The sequence below is a fragment of the Pungitius pungitius genome, chromosome 12 (genome assembly GCF_949316345.1).
Source record: "Pungitius pungitius chromosome 12, fPunPun2.1, whole genome shotgun sequence".
In the NCBI taxonomy this organism is placed as follows: Eukaryota; Metazoa; Chordata; class Actinopteri; order Perciformes; family Gasterosteidae; genus Pungitius; species Pungitius pungitius.
The window spans coordinates 4,739,474-4,758,973 of NC_084911.1; the positions used below are offsets into that span (position 1 = coordinate 4,739,474).

General features: G+C 45.4%; 2 protein-coding genes across 6 annotated transcripts; both read left to right on the forward strand.

The window, feature by feature from the left end:
• The first annotated feature begins 1,676 nt into the window (after positions 1-1,676).
• phospho1 (phosphoethanolamine/phosphocholine phosphatase 1) lies at positions 1,677-5,627 on the forward strand. 5 transcript variants are annotated; one of them, XM_037476438.2, is made up of 3 exons: positions 1,677-2,314; positions 2,471-2,551; positions 4,120-5,627. In XM_037476438.2, exon 3 carries the CDS (start codon positions 4,230-4,232, stop codon positions 5,082-5,084), a length of 855 nt encoding a protein of 284 aa, XP_037332335.1. In that variant the 5' UTR covers positions 1,677-2,314; positions 2,471-2,551; positions 4,120-4,229; the 3' UTR covers positions 5,085-5,627. The 5 variants fall into 5 exon arrangements, with proteins under 5 accessions (XP_037332335.1, XP_037332334.1, XP_062422264.1 ...); XM_037476437.2 differs by having other exon boundaries at positions 2,507-2,551; XM_037476440.2 differs by having other exon boundaries at positions 1,679-2,314; positions 4,279-5,627.
• A 2,255-nt stretch (positions 5,628-7,882) lies between these two features.
• eftud2 (elongation factor Tu GTP binding domain containing 2) lies at positions 7,883-19,491 on the forward strand. The gene is made up of 28 exons (XM_037476436.2): positions 7,883-8,019; positions 8,689-8,804; positions 8,907-9,069; positions 9,179-9,257; positions 9,422-9,497; positions 10,072-10,137; positions 10,232-10,267; positions 10,430-10,520; positions 10,602-10,684; positions 11,182-11,348; positions 11,467-11,591; positions 11,695-11,758; positions 11,856-11,946; positions 12,037-12,172; positions 12,399-12,526; positions 12,849-13,042; positions 13,395-13,506; positions 13,592-13,732; positions 13,841-13,942; positions 14,020-14,102; positions 14,301-14,387; positions 15,200-15,326; positions 15,890-15,977; positions 16,136-16,254; positions 16,537-16,631; positions 16,721-16,874; positions 18,901-19,008; positions 19,106-19,491. The coding sequence occupies exons 2-28, from the start codon at positions 8,700-8,702 to the stop codon at positions 19,199-19,201; spliced, it is 2,916 nt and encodes a 971-aa protein (XP_037332333.1). The 5' UTR covers positions 7,883-8,019; positions 8,689-8,699; the 3' UTR covers positions 19,202-19,491.
• The last annotated feature ends 9 nt before the right edge of the window (positions 19,492-19,500 follow it).

A 19,500-nucleotide genomic window follows, 5' to 3' on the forward strand; every position in this document is an offset into this window, starting at 1 on the left:
TGACGATGCATTGTGGAACAGAGTGCAGTTGTGGCTGCATGACAACGGGTGGAGGTGATTATTTTGAGCGGATGTTGTTGAAAGGAGGAGAATCCCGGGTGGAGGCGGTCGGTGTAGACGGGACCGTAGCGGACGAAGGGCACGTCGTTTAAGTACGCGCATACTTTTAATTTCCTATTTGTGTTTCTCCTTTTCTTTCTTTAAAGAAACCCCTTTTTGCTCCACGTGGACCTCTCCTCAAAGTGAAAGCGACATTCCTCCTGCTTCGGCCCCTCCGAGCTCCGGCTGCAGCTCGTTCGCTCGCTACGATCCGTTTCTTGGAGTTTGTCTCCAACATGTCCGGTTTTGTCTTTTACTTTGGCAAATCCTTCTCCTCCTCCTCCTCCTTTCTTCGTTCCATAGAATGCACTTTCTACTAAAATTCTTGGCTAGTTAAGAAAAAATAACATGTATATTCTTTAAAGATGTTTTAAAAAAAAAAATCAATATACTTTTTCCCCTTTGTATTTTTAACCACTTAATGTAGCATTGCGTATTTTATTATTGTATCTGGTACAACATGTGCAGCTTTACAATGTCCCGGTTTGTCCTTTTTTGTATTTTATCTGGAGATAGTGGAGAAGTGAAAAGTTGGGCCTTTTTTTGATAATGTACATTAAACTGACCGCTAACTTTGAGAAGTAAAAACAAGTAGCCATGATTATCACACATGTCTGTGCCTCTTTTTTTAATCCTCATTTTCTGCGAGTTGCCTGTGAACACAAATAACAAACAAAACAAAAATAAGAATGGTGCCCAACCTGCTCCTGACAGCAAGCTCAACAACGACCTTTGCTCAAAAGCCTAAATTCCAGCTGAACTAGCTTGAGTTCTGTTATTTGGCTCTTTTAGGGTCACTGGGTTTTTTGCGCAATGGCTGTAACCAAACCGCGTCTCACACCGAGGGCTCAGCTGCTGACCTCGCTTTTCAAAGCTTTTCATTTGTCCAGGAACATTACAGGTCCTCTTTCTTTTCTTTTTTTTTTGTGTCCGATTCTTGTTTTGTTTGGGGCGCGGGGGTCAATGTGGGCCCCCCCATGTTTAAAATCACCTGAGAGTTGCAGCAGGTTTCATTGCCTTCTCTGGCCGTGACCCTGAACGGCAGTGAGCGTGTAATCCAGGTATTCTCCACTTAGGTAACATACAACCCAAGTCTGCCCTCAGCCTAAATATCAAATTTAGTATTTGAGTGACAACGGTATTTTTGTGTATTTTCTTTCCTGGACATCCGCTGATCCAACTCGACCCCCTTTATTCAGTCCTCTACGAACCGAATCTGCCTCCTCTTAGGACACGTCAAGACTGCCCCGGCTGTCACTCACCCCCCCCCCCCTGTGTGCCCTGTATCACCATATGGGCTTTTTAAGGGGCGCACCAATGAGTCACGTAATCCAGTGAGAAGGGCTGAGCGGCCCCCATGGATGGAGAGAAGTGTAAGTGACTCACGGATGGTGAGTGGGCGGCCGGGTACCGAGGCTCTCATCGCCAGCAGAGGAGATAATAACACACCGGCTGTACATCTCCTCTCCCATTTGGGTTAGAAAATAGTCAGACCCCCCCCCCCCCCCCCAGCTGTTTGTCATTGCGCCTTATGGTGTGGAAAGGAGGCAGGGGGGGGGGCGCGTCTGTCGGCAGGCAGAGAAGGAGAAGAGGCCTTTGCGTGTGCGTTTAAGAAGTTCTGATAGGCTGTTCGCCAACCACCATTTTAGGTTTTATCAAGACAAAAAACGCCAACTCCCGCGCTGCAATAATCCGGTTTCTCTGCGATCAATAAAGAGCCACTTTGTTGCTCTGAATTTTAAAAAATGAGGTGTAACTTAGAATGTGCTTACTATACAGGTCAGAGGTCAAGTAGCGCCACACGAAACACCACCCTGTGGAAGGAGGTTGTTGAGTCTTCAACCATAAGATGCTCAGTAGGAGCGTTGGGCTGCGTTGAATCGCCTGGGGAGCAATTTGAGGTTCTGTGTCTTGCTCAAGGGCTTTACGGCACAGGACGGGTAGCAGCCAGTAAGGCTATTTGGGAAACCGAACATTTGCATTTGGTTGTTTTGTCTCTCCCTCCCTCTCCCCCCTCTGTCAAAGTACCGTGCACGCGCTCAGCAGGATGCTATTAAATGGGCGGACTCGGAGGCGCGGTCCCGTCACAGCGGCTTTCGTGGTTTTTGACCGTCACTTATAAGCGCGCGTCCCGCCGGCCGGCCGCCTACTGCCTGCGAGACCGGATCAGACGGGACCGACGCCGGGGGATCGGAACCAGCGCCAGTAGCACACAGTAATGCTACTTTTTAAAAATAATAATTTGAGTTTAAGTTTGATCTGACGCGTTCTACCGTCCTGGCTGCTGGCTGCACTTAGACGATATAATATCTCGCTCTCATACATCGTTACAACCTCGCTGTGATACTTTTTTTTTCACGCACCGTTTGAGGCAATTCAGCATCCACTGTGTCCTTCCTCCACGCAGGCAAGCCGCGCGCACTCATCTGACACCCGCTGCTTCGACCTAAAGGTAAGCACGCACAACGCGACCATCACACGCTGCTGCCCTGTTTGCCTATTGCGCAGTTTATAAGCTTGCTTCTTTGCAGGATTTTGCATGAAGCCCATGCCCGAATATAGTGTCCTACACTCACCGGCCACTTTATTAGGTACCCCCTGCTAGTAACGGGTTGGACCCCCTTTTGCCTTCAGAACTGCCTCAATTCTTCGTGGCATAGATTCAACAAGGTGCTGGAAGCATTCCTCAGGGAGTTTGGTCCATATTGACATGATGGCATCACACAGTTGCCGCAGATTTGTCGGCTGCACATCCATGATGCGAATCTCCCGTTCCACCACATCCCAAAGATGCTCTATTGGATTGAGATCTGGTGATTGTGGAGGCTATTTGAGTACAGCGAACTCATTGTCATGTTCAAGAAACCAGTCTGAGATGATTCCAGCTTTATGACATGGCGCTTTATCCTGCTGAAAGTAGCCATCAGAAGTTGGGTACATTGTGGTCATAAAGGGATGGACATGGTCAGAAACAATACTCAGGTAGGCTGTGGCGTTGCAACGATGCTCAATTGGTACCAAGGGGCCCAAAGAGTGCCAAGAAAATATTCCCCACACCATGACACCACCACCACCAGCCTGAACCGTTGATACAAGGCAGGATGGATCCATGCTTTCATGTTGTAGACGCCAAATTCTGACCCTACCATCCGAATGTCGCAACAGAAATCGAGACTCATCAGACCAGGCAACGTTTTTCCAATCTTCTATTGTCCAATTTCGATGAGCTTGTGCAAATTGTAGCCTCAGTTTCCTGTTCTTAGCTGAAAGGAGTGGCACCCGGTGTGGTCTTCTGCTGCTGTAGCCCATCTGCCTCAAAGTTCGACGTACTGTGCGTTCAGAGATGCTCTTATGCCCACCTTGGTTGTAACGGGTGGTTATTTGAGTCACTGTTGCCCGTCTATCAGCTCGAACCAGTCTGGCCATTCTCCTCTGACCTCTGGCATCAACAAGGCATTTCCGCCCACAGAACTGCCGCTCACTGGATGTTTTTTCTTTTTCGGACCATTCTCTGTAAACCCTAGAGATGGTTGTGCGTGAAAATCCCAGGAGATTAGCAGTTTCTGAAATACTCAGACCAGCCCTTCTGGCTCCAACAATCATGCCACGTTCAAAGTCACTCAAATCACCTTTCTTCCCCATACTGATGCTCGGTTTGAACTGCAGGAGATTGTCTTGACAATGTCTACATGCCTAAATGCACTGAGTTGCCGCCATGTGATTGGCTGCTTAGAAATTAAGTGTTAACGAGCAGTTGGACAGGTGTACCTAATAAAGTGGCCGGTGAGTGTATATTGTAGCTTCTGGGTGAGAAGGTTGAGTCCAACGCTCCCTCTTCCGACTGGCTGCTTTGCTCTCTTTCAGCTATAGTTATAGCTGAATGTTATTATTTTATATAACATTCCGATTATTGTGTCTACTTCATGTGTCACATCTAAATTGTAATCTGTTTTACCTCCACCACCCCCCCCCCCTCTCCCCCTCACACTTTTCGTCTCTTTACGCATTGCTGTTTCCCAGAAACCACCCTCCCGCCAGCCTCCACCCTCTGGCTGGTCTTGCGTGGGATGCCGGAGAGCAAGAGTGGAGATTTAGTGCCTGTAGCATTCAGAGGTGTGGCGTAGTCGATCATGGGGGATTCAATATTCACCTGCTGTTATGTCCCACCCCATCCCCCAGGCGAGGGGGAGCCCGCCGGGTCCAGACGCGCAAAGACCATGGCCTCCAATTCAACCAGCATCTCCTCCGACAAGCGCTTCCTCATCTTCTTCGACTTTGATGAGACCATCGTGGATGAGACCAGCGACGACGTGGTGGTGCAGACCGCCCCGGGTCAGCACCTCCCGGCCTGGCTGAAGGACACGTACCAACCCGGCCGCTACAACGAGTACATGCAGCGCGTGCTGGCCTACCTGGCGGAGCAGGGCGTCACCGAGAGCGACATCCGCGGCTCCATGGAGAAGATCCCGGCCACCCCCGGCATGCTCACCCTCTTCCAGTTCCTCCGCACTCGGCCGCCGCAGGACTTCGAGGTGGTGCTGCTGTCCGACTCCAACACCTTCTTCATCGAGGCCTGGCTGCGGCGCGCCGGGGCCCGCCAACTCTTCCACCGGATCTTCAGCAACCCGGCCACCTTCAACAGGGACGGCCGACTGGTCCTGCGTCCCTTCCACTCCCACGACTGCGTGCGGTGCCCGAGCAACATGTGCAAGCAGGTGATCGTCAGGGACTACGTGGCCCGCAGGGCGCAGGAGCGGGGCCGCCCTTACCAACGCGTCTTCTACGTGGGGGACGGAGCCAACGACTTCTGCCCGGCCACGTCCCTCGGGCCCCGCGACGTGGCTTTCCCGCGCCGTGACTTCCCCATGCACCGGCTGATCACGGAGACCCACGAGGCCATGCCCGGGGAGTTCAAGGCTGTCACGGTGCCGTGGAGCAGCGGGGAGGAGGTGGTGCAGAGGCTGAGGAAGCTGGTGGCGGAGTAGAGGGGCGACAAAGGAGATCCTCGTTAAGGGGCCGGTTGACACATTTGGTCCAAACCTCAGGTTGAATAGTCCAGCTAATTAATGTTGAGGCAATTAAACCATTTGTATTTTAAATAAAGTGTGTCTACCGTCCAGTTTACACGTGACTCAGTCCAGCCTCACTTTTGGCTCCCGGGGTTCAATCTCAGGACAGAAGCAGAAGGTAAATGATTAGAGACCTGCAATCACCGCCTAGAGAAAGGAAATCAATGTCTTATCATTGCTCTGTTATAAAGAAATAAGTAATCTATAACTTTGACATGTTGGGGTTGACCTATTTATATAATAAATACACTGCTTTAAAATGTTTTTCTGGTCACACTGTAGTGACAATATTTTAAAGATGATGCCAAACGGGGCGCTCTTAACAAGTGTTTATTCATCTGCACTTGTTGAAATATAAAAGTATAGCCTCAATACATTTTACGAAGTGTATCAACTGCTCTATGAAGGGCTTTTCAAGATGACGAAACAATATTTTCAATAAATTTGCCTCTCACAGAATATATTATTTGAAATGGATGACAATGTTTAAGGCTGTGTTTGTTTGTTTAACTTGTTTGTCAGTCTACGGTATCGATGTATTGACTCTGTAGGCCAGGCCTATTGAAGCATATAATCACCAGCAGGAATAAAGCCATCAACTGAAACCCTTTCTCTGCATTTATTTTCAAACCTCATCAACACCCAAGTGGAATAATGAATTTCCCCCTGATTGCTTACTTGTATCCTAGCAATGCCATATTTCATATTTGAACATCAGTTGGCCTAATTGTTTTTTACTCCCTTCTCTATTTGGAAGATGTATTGATTCGATTGCCAATACACCGCAACTATATAAACTCTGTACAAATTAACAGAGGTTAAAGTCCCAATATATGTGATTAGAACCAAGTTTTTAAACGTATGCATTTATTTATTCATTTATTTTGCAGGGACAATGCACACTAATCAACAAAGTGAGCCAGAGTAAATTCTATCTGCTGTCCACGGCCAGATGTTTTTTAAGGCAGCCTAAAAGAAAGAAAAAGAAGAAAAAATAAAATCTCAAAAGGAAATGTAATTAAAATTCATCGACAAATGGACACAACTTATAACAAAAGTGAGCAACCATAACAGGCCGCACAAACACACCTACCGTGAAAGCACGCACATAACTTACACAGAGAGAAGAAAAAGAAGATGAAAAATAGGAAATAACACAAGCACCTCTTGAAGCAGATGTAGTAAGTCTGCTGCTTTGACTGCTTTGTTTAATAAAATCCTCTCTTGACTCAGTATATGCTGTTTGGTGAGAATATTCCAACCATCAAGTGTTTGTACGGCTTGTTTATGGAGAATGTGAATACATTTTAATTTTGTGCTATTTGCTTGGGGTACAATCATGATAATAATGCCTAAATATTTAAAATCCACCGGTGGCCTCGCACCAGCAACGTAAACATCTGGCTCTTGTGACAATTCTTCTTTGTGAAGGACATACAAACTGTAGATGAAGGCAGGAATGTGCCATTTGGTTACCTTTTGTCATTGTGGATGTGAGTGTAAGTTAGTTGTTCTTTGTTCTTTACGTGAACATAAAATCACTGTATCGTCAGCCTACTTTTGAATATCACACGCATCGCAGACACCAATCACTTATGTATAAACTGAATAATAAAGATCCCAAAATACAACCCTGCAGTCTTCCACGTTAGATCTTAGTAAATGATGAACCATCCCCTGGAAAAGTTCAAATTTGACAGTTTATTGATCAGGAGATTCTGATTAACTGTATCGAAAGCCTTCTTGAGGTCAAGAAAAACATCTGCTACCACACCTCCTTTATCCATTTTAAGCTTCACATTCTCTAAGAGGAAGCAGTTGGCTGTTTCAGTCGAATTATCAATCAAAACTAATTAATGCTCTTACAATAGTTCGAATCTTGCAAAGATTTCACCAATGCTTAAGTGATAAATAATATTTTTGGTATAACATTTTCAATTAATTCCAATGGAAAACTAGTATTCTAAACATGTATCTAACAAGTATAAGTAGAAATCAATTACTAATTATTTATTTTAAATACAATTCATTTTAGAAAAATAGTCTAATTTGAGGATTCCTTCTGTTCAACTGTTTAAGTTGTTAAGGCCCAGTTTTTTACAGGTTCATCTGAGTAGACTTACAAAATTTACAAAAACACACAAGCACCAAATAATAGCCATGTTGATTACATGACACACTGGAATAGAAGGATGCCATAACTGCATTAACGTTGATGGCTATTTACTGCCCTCCAGCTTTTTTAGAACAAAACTACAGGCGCATCTATTCATTAACATTGAACTGTGGAAGAATTCAGCGCAAACTCCAATATCCAGCTATATTTTGTGCCCTCATCAAATTAATGCAATAATTATATATCTATTATATCACGGCGTTTAGATTGATTTAGTTTCAGCAGCGAGATACAGGCTTAATCCTTCGGCCTACAAGTCCTTGACCACTGGATGGCACTAAATAGACGCATGTCATCCACGGGAACCCTCCTGAACTCCTAATACACTCCTAATGTGCACAACATCAAGGTGGAAAGGCGAGATGCTGACGTGCACTGGGTGCAAATCTACAGTCATGTGTGGGTATTTAAGTGAGAGTAAATACGCAAAAGTAGCAGGTATTTGAATTGTAGATGTAATTTTCTTTGGAGCCTATGCTACTAAATACCCAACTCTACCGCCGGGGGCGATAGTGAGCTCGAACGGCCCCCGAGTCCTCAGAAGAAGAAAGCCGGAAGTAATATTTCGTGCGCATGGCGCTTTTTGTGAAATTATTTTTTATCTTCTGAATACTTACCCAACCGTTTTCTTGTTTCGATTATTATCCAAACACACCGCGCTATAACAGAAAACAGGTGAGTTGTTATAATCAGGCAACAGGTTATAGTTAAGTTCCGTAAACTAAGCTTCACGCTTTGTTTAGCTAAATTGCTAGACAGCAACGTAGCTGCAACGTCCTCTCCAAGTCATTCATTTCTGTTAGCATGGTAGCACGTTAGCATGCTCGTTTTTGAGTCGCTGCTAACATAGCAAACATAAGGGAAATGTTAGTCTGTAACGTTAATCATCGAAGACTTCTCATTTAATCAAGATGGTAGTATTCGTTTTGCCAACGGAAACCAACTGAAAGCTTGATAAATAGTTCCCGTGATGCATGTTGTGCTATACAAGTTAGCATTAGCTTTGATGATAACTTAAGGAAACCTTATTAAGCAAGCTGGTTACGAAGTCATCCCCGACTTCTGTAAAACAAGCACAACTTCACAGTGAAAGGCCATTTATTTATATTGAGACATGTTTTTGGTGCATAATGGTTCACATAGCAACACATACATGAAATAATATTCAATGATGCATTGATACAGCGTATATAATCATTGTTGTATACTATTGTATAGTCTCGCCACATCCTATGGCTGTTTAATCTCCAATTAAGTTTATTTGTGTTTTGTCCTTGGACCTTATTGCCTCTATCAATTCAGAGAAACTGTATAACATTATTCAACCCATGTCTCCTCTTTCAGTGCTCTATGAAATGGAGGCTGATCTGTATGACGAGTTTGGAAACTACATCGGTCCAGAGCTGGACTCTGATGACGATGAGGATGATCTGGATGCCGAGGACAGAGATGTTGACGAGGTAATCATTTCTTTACCCCTTTGGCCCGACCTGCGCAAGATGTGCCCCGACATTATTTTTTTTCAGTATGTGACCACGTGTCATGGTAATTTCTCTGTCTAGGGTGACGATGATGATGAAGATGAACCCGCCGATGCCGACGAGGACGTCCCTGGTATGGAGGTGGTCCTGCACGAGGACAAGAAGTACTATCCTACAGCAGAGGAAGTTTATGGCCCCGAAGTGGAAACTATTGTCCAGGAGGAAGACACACAACCTCTCACAGGTTAGATAGAAAGAACAATCAAACTCATAGTATTTGCTTAAATTGTGCACATGGGCTGGAGGCTGATTGCGATCAGCACACAAATATAAGTGTTTTCTCTTCATTCCAGAGCCCATCATCAAGCCTGTGAGGCACAAGCGGTTCACACTGATGGAACAGGAGTTACCTGCCACCGTCTATGATATGGAGTAAGTCACATCAATGCGCACATGATTTCTGCCGATTGGGTCTGAAGATGCAAATGTACATCCAGACAGCGCCACATTCAATATTGTGTATTTCCTATTTACATATCCTTAAAACACATGCGTTGACCGTCTCTCAAGCGCTTGTATCTCTCTTCTCTTGGCAGGTTCCTTGCGGATTTGATGGACGGTCCTGAGCTAATCCGTAACGTCACCCTGTGTGGACATCTTCACCACGGCAAGGTTGGTATCTCTGCCCTAGTAAAGGCAGTTTGTCCCCCTACAGTGGGTCTAGTGCTTTTGCCATGTGGGCTGAGGGGGAATTCTGTTCTCAAAATGTATAACCAGGCCAAATTTATAACTGATGTTTTAGCTTAATGCCAAATTTGTCGGCGCACACATGTCAAATTGAAGTGAATATTCTCTGGTTTCGGCGACTCAGGGGTCTGACGTTCACTGCAGCGCTGGTTTGTAGATGGAAAGAATTCAACATTATCCCCACTTCTGTTGTTAAGTTGACTTTACCAGTCCAAATAACAGGCAGATATCAAACACTCGAGTGATATTTAGAATGATTTCTGGCTTCGAAAATGATGTTTTTTGGTCTGCTTGTTTGTTTGTTTTTTCTTGCCTTGGCAACCTGCCAGCCCTGCACAATAATTGGGTATTCTGTGGCATTTTGCCAAAGAGGACATGTGTTCTTAAGATGAAAAATGCATGAGGATATGAATGTTTTGGATATATGCTAATAACCAGGGTGCTCTTTGGACTTATCTGTGACTCATGGGGATCTAATGAATTTGTTTATTCTGTTCAGACCTGTTTCGTGGACTGCCTGATTGAACAGACGCACCCAGAAATCAGGAAGAGGGACGATGTGGATGTGAGTGTCGACTGGAAGGATAAACACATTTTTGAGAGATTATTTCTCTTACTGTATATTACAGGGTAACAAACATGACGTTTGACTTTTTCAGCTGCGATACACCGACATCCTCTTCACCGAACAGGAGGTGAGTGTTACGGCATAGTGGAATGTCAATGAATGGCAAACATGGAACTATGATTCCCATAGGAATACAGATTAATTTGAAAACGGCTTCTCGCAGACGTCCTTCTAGAATTACATTCCCCCTCCTCCAGAAGGTTATTTCTACCCTGTGCTTCTTCCATAGAGAGGTGTGGGTATCAAGAGCGCCCCCGTCACAATGGTCCTGCCAGACTCCAGAGGAAAATCCTACCTTTTCAACATCATGGACACACCAGGTAGAGTGCACGGCTGGACGCGGTGTTTGTTTTGGTGTGACCTAACAGGGAGTGACGTCAAACCTTGTGTCTCCCTCTAAGGCCACGTGAACTTCTCTGACGAGGTCACTTCTAGTATCCGGCTCTCGGACGGCATCGTCCTTTTCATAGACGCAGCAGAAGGAGTGAGTCACTGCACGCTTTTTCCTCCATGGTGCCCCAATCTGCACTCTTTGCACAATTGTGAATGTTCTCCAACCTTGGAAATGGACTCACTTTTGGTAGCAGTCATTTGCTGGATGCTGTGGGGTTTTCTTTTGCTGCATGTGGGACTTCTGCAGTGTAGCTGCAGTCTCAGGCTGAACGCCGTAACAACTTCGGGGGAAACAGCCGTGACCCAATTTTCAAAGGGGACATTTGCAGAATAATTTCAACAGGAATCAAGCAGCAGCTGCAGCACACCTCTCAGTGGTGTCGCGTCTACGGCTTCGTTTTTGCATTTCTTAATAGTCTGGCGAGAGTAAATTTGAACAAACTGCCTTTTCTATTTAATAAACCGTTTGTGCAGCATTACGGCGGATTCTCCGAAACCAATCGGTGGTCTGCAGGGTTTTAACTCTGCAACGTGTCATGAACTGCACTTAAAACATTCCATTTAGACCTTCTTTGTATCCCTGCTCAGGTGATGCTGAACACAGAGCGCCTGATCAAACACGCGGTTCAGGAGCGAATGGCCATCACCATCTGCATCAACAAGGTGGACCGGCTCATCGGGGAGCTCAAATTGCCCCCCACAGATGCTTACTATAAACTCCGCCACATCGTGGATGAGGTCAATGGTTTGCTCAGGTAACCCTTCAAACCCAAACCGGGCACAGTGTTTGGGGAGTGGCTTGATTAGATGTGGTACATACCGATGGGGGCGGCGGCATCAGACAAGCTGATGGTCATTTCTCTTCTTTTTCAGCACATACTCCACGGATGAGAACTTGGTGGTGTCTCCTCTGCTAGGCAATGTGTGCTTCGCCAGCTCTCAGTACAGTACCTGCTTCACCCTCGGGTCTTTTGCAAAGATCTACTCGGACACCTATGGTGAGGCTCTTCAGCATCAACCCTCCATGGGGCCTGTTTTTTATTATCTACCGCTTAATGGCGTTACCTCGGTATGTACTTACTCCTCTCTTTGTGTTCCCAGGTGACATCAACTATAATGAGTTTGCCAAGAGGCTCTGGGGAGATATTTATTTCAACCCCAAAACGTAAGGAACACATTTTTCCCTAGAACAGTATGGTAACATTTTAATGCCCAGTAATCCTCTTAACATGTCCTTATATGTGCCATTTTTTTTTTTCCAGTCGCAAGTTCACAAAGAAAGCGCCCAGCAGCAACTCCCAGCGCAGCTTTGTGGAATTTGTTCTGGAGCCTCTCTACAAGATCCTCTCACAGGTTGGACATGAACCGTTTCTGTGTAACAAAGCAACCCGCCTTTTGCAGACCTCAGTGTGTCATCCGCACCCAAATGCTCTTTGCGTCTAGGTGGTCGGGGACGTGGACACGTCTCTCCCCAGAGTTCTGGATGAACTGGGGATCCACCTCACCAAAGAAGAGCTGAAGCTGAACATCAGACCCTTACTCAGACTGGTCTGCAACCGCTTCTTTGGAGAGTTCACTGGTAAGGATTCATCTCTTTGCTTGTGATGGTCTTCACTGTATTTGTGATTTGTTTTTCTTTTACAAGATTCAAGCAAAGTGATATTAACTCGGGAGCATTTTATCCATCTTTCTGCTTTACTCAATATTACTGCTGCTGGTTGTAATTTGAATGTGATGATAAATGATCACGATTGGGTCCACCTGTTGTATCGCTATTAACTCCAGCACGACTTTCCTCTGTTCAGGCTTCGTGGACATGTGTGTACATCACATCCCCTCACCACAGGAGGGTGCTAGGAGCAAGATAGAGCACACGTACAACGGAGGTCTGGACTCGGACCTCGCGGAGGCCATGACGGAGTGCGACCCTGAAGTGAGTATAAGCCAAGCAGGGCGGGAAGCTCCTGTTTGTTGGCTGCTGAGAAGCAAAGGCTGCGCAATCTGTTTCAAGTCCTTCCAGCTGCTGTAGCAGATCAACCCAACAGGCTGTTTGTCTCAGTGTGCAGGCTTTTAAATATTCTAATTTAAGCCAATACAAGCTGCTGATCAGTTTTCCAAGTTCCATTACATGTTTAACTGCCTTACGTCAAAGCCCTCTTATGTTTTTATTTAAAAATGTCACATTCAAGTGGTAAGACGTCCTTGCCCTATTTCTTTAATCTCTCTCTCGCATCCATCTTTTCTGCTCACTTCAGGGTCCTTTGATGTGCCACACCACCAAGATGTACAGCACGGAGGATGGGGTTCAGTTCCACGCGTTCGGCCGGGTGCTGAGTGGGACCATTCAGGCGGGTCAGCCTGTCAAGGTGTTGGGAGAGAACTACACCCTTGAAGACGAGGAGGACTCCCAGGTCTGCACTGTGGGCCGGCTCTGGATTTCAGTCGCCAGGTTTGAATATATTTAACAATCTTTACCCATTGTTGTGCTTAATAGCGTATATAGTATAAATGTGCGCTGTGGAAATCTGCGTCGTGCAGGAACCGGTGCTATATTGGTACCGGTTCTCGGTACCCAACCAGAGTCAGATCAAAGGTCACTGTCACCTCACAAGCACCTTTTTACCAATAACTGCAGGATTAATCTGCTAATTTCACACATGTCTAAGAGGAGGACGTGGTGACATTTTGGGATGGCCACGATGAAACTGTGGCTCTGCAATCGACTTGACTTGGTTGGGGGCTTACGACCGCGCGGCAGTAATTGGAGTTTGAATTCTCTTTTGTGCCGCTCACATTTTCAGATACCAAATTGAAGTGAACAGAGTCCCTGCGGGCAACTGGGTTCTAATCGAAGGCTGCGATCAGCCAATCGTCAAGACGGCAACAATCACGGAGCCCAGAGGGAACGAAGAGGTGAGACCAGCGGCAGAAATACGACCTTTTTTAAACTTCCAAAACGGCATAATTAATCACATTTTTCTTTTTTAATTCTCTGCAGGCTCAGATTTTCAGGCCACTGAAGTTCAACACAGCATCAGTTATAAAGATCGCAGTGGAGCCCGTCAACCCTTCAGAGCTACCCAAAATGTTGGACGGACTGAGGAAGGTCAACAAGAGCTACCCGTCCCTCACCACAAAGGTACGGCCGGCCGGCCGGCCGGTCATAGAAAAACGGCTCCTGCAGGACGGAACAAATCTGACCTCGACGTCACCGGTGTTGATTGTCCAAATGTGTTTTGTCTTTCAGGTGGAGGAATCCGGAGAGCATGTTATCTTGGGGACAGGAGAGCTCTACCTGGACTGCGTCATGCACGACCTGCGCAAGATGTACTCCGAGATCGACATTAAAGTAATTATTGTCCATAGCACCACACAAGCCTGCGGCCCTTTGTTTCTTTGGGTGATTGTGCTGATCTTTGTCCACAGGTCGCTGACCCGGTCGTGACCTTCTGTGAAACGGTTGTAGAGACTTCTTCACTCAAGTGCTTCGCTGAAACGCCAAACAAAAAGTGCGTGTCAAATGGGATTTTTTTTACTTTGATAAGTGATAAATTACCTTCTTTTAAAACAGTTTTTGACTTCTGACAAAGTGTTTTAATTTGTATTTCTTTGTGGAAAGTTGTCAGTTGTTAGTCCTTCCCTACAAGCAAGTGCCCCCTGGCTGCAGAATGAGTGATTGATTGACAGCCGTGTGATGTGATTGACAGGAACAAGATCACCATGATTGCAGAGCCCTTGGAGAAGGGGCTAGCTGAGGACATCGAGAACGAAGTGGTACAGATCACGTGGAACAGGTGAGCTGGAGCGAATATCGCCATCCCGCTCGCATACATTGAACTCATGATCTCTTAAATAATTGAAATGGCTTAATGTGCCTTTCAGGTTGGATGTATAGATTCCCCCCATTTCATTCTGGTATGGCAGTAGCCTTTTTAATTCCTCCGTATATCAAAGCCACTTTGGCCCATCATTAGTTTTCATTACTTCCTCGGTTAGCAGGGATAAAGGAGCCGGCATAATTGGCTCTTTAATTAAATGATGTCATTAAGGTGGAGAGATGTAGAAATGCCTCGGCCTTAAATAGTCCTGTTTAAAATAAAGTTATGGATTTGTGGGTAATATTTTTATTTCTGCTTCCCCGTGTCATTTTGAAAGGGACCTTAAACACTTATTAATGCTCACTATTTGATATAAATCTATATTTAAAAATGGCAATAGATGTACAGCTACGCATTCATGTTGGAGTGTTTAAGGACAAGCCCGGTTGCACACGTACGTGTGATCGGATCAATACACCCCTCCATGTGTATTGATCAGATATCTCCCAGTAATTGAATCCCCCACTGAAAGCCTGGATGAATCTGAGTGTGTGAGCGCGCTGCTTCCCGTGCGTCCTCGGCTCATCCATCAGGCTCTCTGTACCCAGCGACGTCAAAGACGCGACATACTTCACGCGCCATTTAACCCGAAGCTCCGCTCTGCTCCTCCTCGTCCATTAACCCCTCCCCCCCCCCCCCACCCGATCAACCAATCTCCTTAATGCTCCCGCTGACACAATGTGGAGTCCGCCTTTTCAACCAGTGGCTGTTCTGTTCCCTCGTGGCAGGAAGAAGCTGGGAGAGTTTTTCCAGACAAAGTACGACTGGGATCTGCTGGCCGCCAGGTCCATCTGGGCCTTCGGACCGGACACCACGGGACCAAACATCCTGGTAGATGACACGCTGCCCTCTGAGGTGAGTTGTGTTCCCTTTGGCCACGGATGTATTTACGTTGTGTTTACTCCAACTGCGTAGAGCAGTCACATCCTCTTTTTTTTCTAATATGTTTTTAATTACATCATTGCAGAGCCTAAAGAGGCAGATCAAACACTTCATATATTAATAAAAAACAAACAAAAAAGAAGCAAATTCTAACACCGAAACTAGAACAGCTATTTTTCTTCATAAAAACTGAAATAAGTTATTTCTAATTGATATTATTGTTGATTACCTCTGACTTCTTTCGACCTGCCACATGGATGGCTATAATTGCATTATTTTTATTTATTATTATTCATATTTCAATCAAGCAATTGTCTATAAAACCAAGTGCAAATATTAAAAAAATGAGTTTTCCCAAAATATATATCTTCAACAACATGAAAGAAGGAGGCTGGACATTTTTAAACTGGACCAAAATGACTGACACAATTTAGTTACCCTTTTATTAATCGGGGACAAGATCATTCAAAGCTTCTTAAGACGTAAATCCTCTTTTTTGTAGCGGGCTCGTGACGTCCTTGTCTTTCGTTGTGTAGGTGGACAAGGCGCTGCTCGGCTCAGTCAAAGACAGCATCGTTCAGGGCTTCCAGTGGGGCACCAGAGAGGGGCCTCTGTGTGATGAGCGTGAGTTGCCTCCCCTCACAATTATCTACTGAAACACGTTTGTTTTTTTCCTCTGTGCTTCCATTGCTGCTGGAGTTTCCTCTTGGCAGCAATGTCCACAGCCATGGAAGTCGTAGTGGTATGTCCCCTTAACTCTCTTGTCTTTCTGCTGCCCCCAGCCATCAGGAATGTCAAGTTTAAGATCCTCGATGCCGTCATTGCTCAGGAGCCTCTCCACAGAGGAGGGGGCCAGGTCATCCCCACAGCCAGGAGAGTGGTGTACTCTGCTTTCCTCATGGTGAGATCATCCTCCCCCAAGTCTATTCTTCTCCTCATCTGCCAATAGCTTTTATGCCTTTTGTTTAGTGTTCCATTATCAGGATTACCACGTGTGGGGTTCTGCTGACTGTGTTCTTCTTGAATTGTGGTGCAGTACCGCTCCTCTTTCATAATTTTGGCATCGCTCCTCACGTTTAGCTCAAAGCCAGATGTTACCACGCACGACTGGTTGTGTTGTAGCCATACTTTCTCATGCATCCTCTTGCCTTTATTCTAATGTGTGGTCTTCCTCGTGTCCCAGGCCACTCCTAGGTTGATGGAGCCGTATTACTTTGTGGAGGTTCAGGCTCCAGCTGACTGCGTATCTGCTGTCTACACAGTGCTGGCTCGAAGAAGGTTGGTATACTCGTTCTGATTATTCCGTAATATTAAAATGCAGGGATTTGAGTTTTTAAAAATGGATTCCTGCGCTTGTCTTGGAACAGGGGTCACGTGACCCAGGATGCGCCCATTCCAGGGTCTCCTCTCTACACCATCAAGGCTTTCATCCCGGCCATCGACTCCTTCGGCTTTGAGACGGACCTTCGCACGCACACGCAGGGACAGGCCTTCGCTCTGTCTGTGTTCCACCACTGGCAGGTACGCAAAAACAAGCTTTCCCTCCAATTGGACAAAATACCAAAATTGGCGAAACTTAACTTAATGCGAGTTTCCACCGACTACCGTGGAATATATTCCAATAATGGAATATAACAAAAGTCGGGCAATTGAGATCCAATATCGATTTAACCAGGTGTACATTTCAAGAGATATTTTTCTCTTAATTGATTATTCGGCTTTGCAGAAACTCCTTCCCCAACACAATGTTCCTCTTGTCCAACTTGCTGATTCAGTTTTCTTTTATAGAAATCATTTTAGTAATTTTTTTTTTTTTTTTTTTTACCACAGTCACTGATATGAACAGACTTTAAGTTCATTTAAATCAATAATTGAATTCCCCTCAAAAGAAATTGCAAGCTTCCTATATTCTGGACAAGAGCTGCAAAACTACACCAACGACATGTTGCGGTCCACAGTTAAGCTGTTATGCAGTTGCAGCATGTCAATCACGTATATTTGGGAATCGGACTCAAATGATGACACTGACAGGAATTCATTTGAATGCCCCAAAACTAAGAAATCCAGATGCTAACTGATAAGCCGCATGAGCATTTGGACATTTTCACATTAAAAACCAAAACAGAAACCGATTTGTAAGTGTTTGTATCCTGTGGTAAAGAGCACCAACTCTTGTGGCCGCTTGCACAGCGCTGTCAACCCCTGTGCACATGTCTGCCACTCCTGCTAAATTCCTTCTGATGTGCAGTGTTGAGTCATTAATTTTTAAGTAGAGTGTAACTGTTCCTGTGTGCTATGTCTGACATGTGTTTGTGTCTGCACTCTGCAGAGCTGTGTCAGGGGAAATTTAGCTCCACTATGGGAGGATTAATACCTAACTGCAAAAGTGTTCATCTGGAAGAGGGAGCGGTTTCCTCAGTGCACATATTTCATGTTTCTTATTCCCCATTGAGGTTAAAATCCAAGTGTCGAGTAAGAGAAGAGACATGCATTATTAATTTACATGCTTGTATGAACGGTGAACACAACAGTTGTTGTGTAAACTGAGAAGATAAAAACCCTTGAGGTTTGTCAATGCAGAACCATGTTTTACAGTGCTGTTAAGGCTTAAAAATATATTGACCTTTATCGTCTATTTGTCTTTGTGGTTATCATGGGAATTATTTTAAGTAGAAAGCGTGACACCATTTAAAAACACGGATAATATGAAGCGTGGCCGTCACTAAATAAGATTTCCCCTGGGACTATTCAGCTAAAAATGTTTTACCATCATTCAATCAAGAGTAATTCTTTGGTTCCGTCGTCCCGGGCAGTTTGAGCCAAACAGAAATCACCTTTATCCAAGTCGACACCCCTTTGGTCCGGTGCCAATTTACTTACTAAAGGGCAGCGATAGTTTGAACCCGATACTGATCAACACTCTGAATCTTCTCCTCTGTGCCACATCGTTCCTGCAGGCGCACATCGATTTAAACTGACCAGGAAAATAAAAATAACAGGAAGTGAGCGTGCGTCCCTTATTCGTTTGATTGTGTACCGCCACGAGCAGCCCAGTGTTGAGTTACCGCCTCCCCCTCCCATCTGTTGATTGGGCTTCAGACCTTCCATTGATTATTCTACACACACACACACACACACACACACAATCCGTCCCTCTTCCCAACATTTCCCCAGGTTCAGCCTTCCTTGCCTTTTCTATTTAGGGGAACTGCCTCACATCCATAACGATGAGATCACGTGACGGTCACACCGTGAGCGCCTTTTAAGACAATGGATGAAGTGAATCATTTTAAAAGCTTGTGAATACTTGAGCTGACATTTGATTGATGCCACGGCCGTGACGGCACGTTTCACGATGCGTTTCCTTCCTGTTGACGGACGCGCTCCTGACTCGGTAACAGTAGGACAGACCTGCGACCGAAGGAGATGTTCAGTGAAAGGTCGGCGCCTCGTTTGAAGGCTCCACTCGTTTTTGTTGAAACGTGCAGTACATGTTCCCAGCTGACTCTTCTCTCAGGGTTAAACCACATTTCATGTTTCCTTTCAGATCGTCCCCGGTGACCCCCTGGACAAGAGCATCGTGATCCGGCCTCTCGAGCCTCAGCCCGCCCCCCACCTGGCCCGGGAGTTCATGATCAAGACCCGAAGGCGCAAGGTGAGCCTTTTTGTCTCCCTGGTCACTGGGTCACGGGGGACCTGGTCACTTTCGTGGCTGATCGCATGTGGGTTTTTTGTCTTTTTTTGTTCTGTAGGGTCTCAGTGAGGATGTGAGCATCAGCAAGTTCTTCGATGATCCCATGTTGTTGGAGCTGGCCAAACAGGACGTGGTGCTTAACTACCCAATGTGAGACTGCAACACCAAATCCTACATTTTAGGAATCCTCTGGGGGAACTAACAATAACGCAGAGTTTCCCTGGGGTTACTCTGGCTCTCAACTATCACCTGGATCGATCCAGGTGTTCTCTCCTTTTGGTTTATGGCTGTGAAAGCGCGGCAGAGGTGTATTGTCGTCTTTTTTATGTGTAAAAAAATGATCATTGTTTTTGTAGGTTAAAGGACATGGAACTTTTTTTTTTAAAGAAATTGGATGTTTTTTGTCTAGCATTTTTCAGAATAAAATAAATCTGTGTAATAAGATCTGTGTTT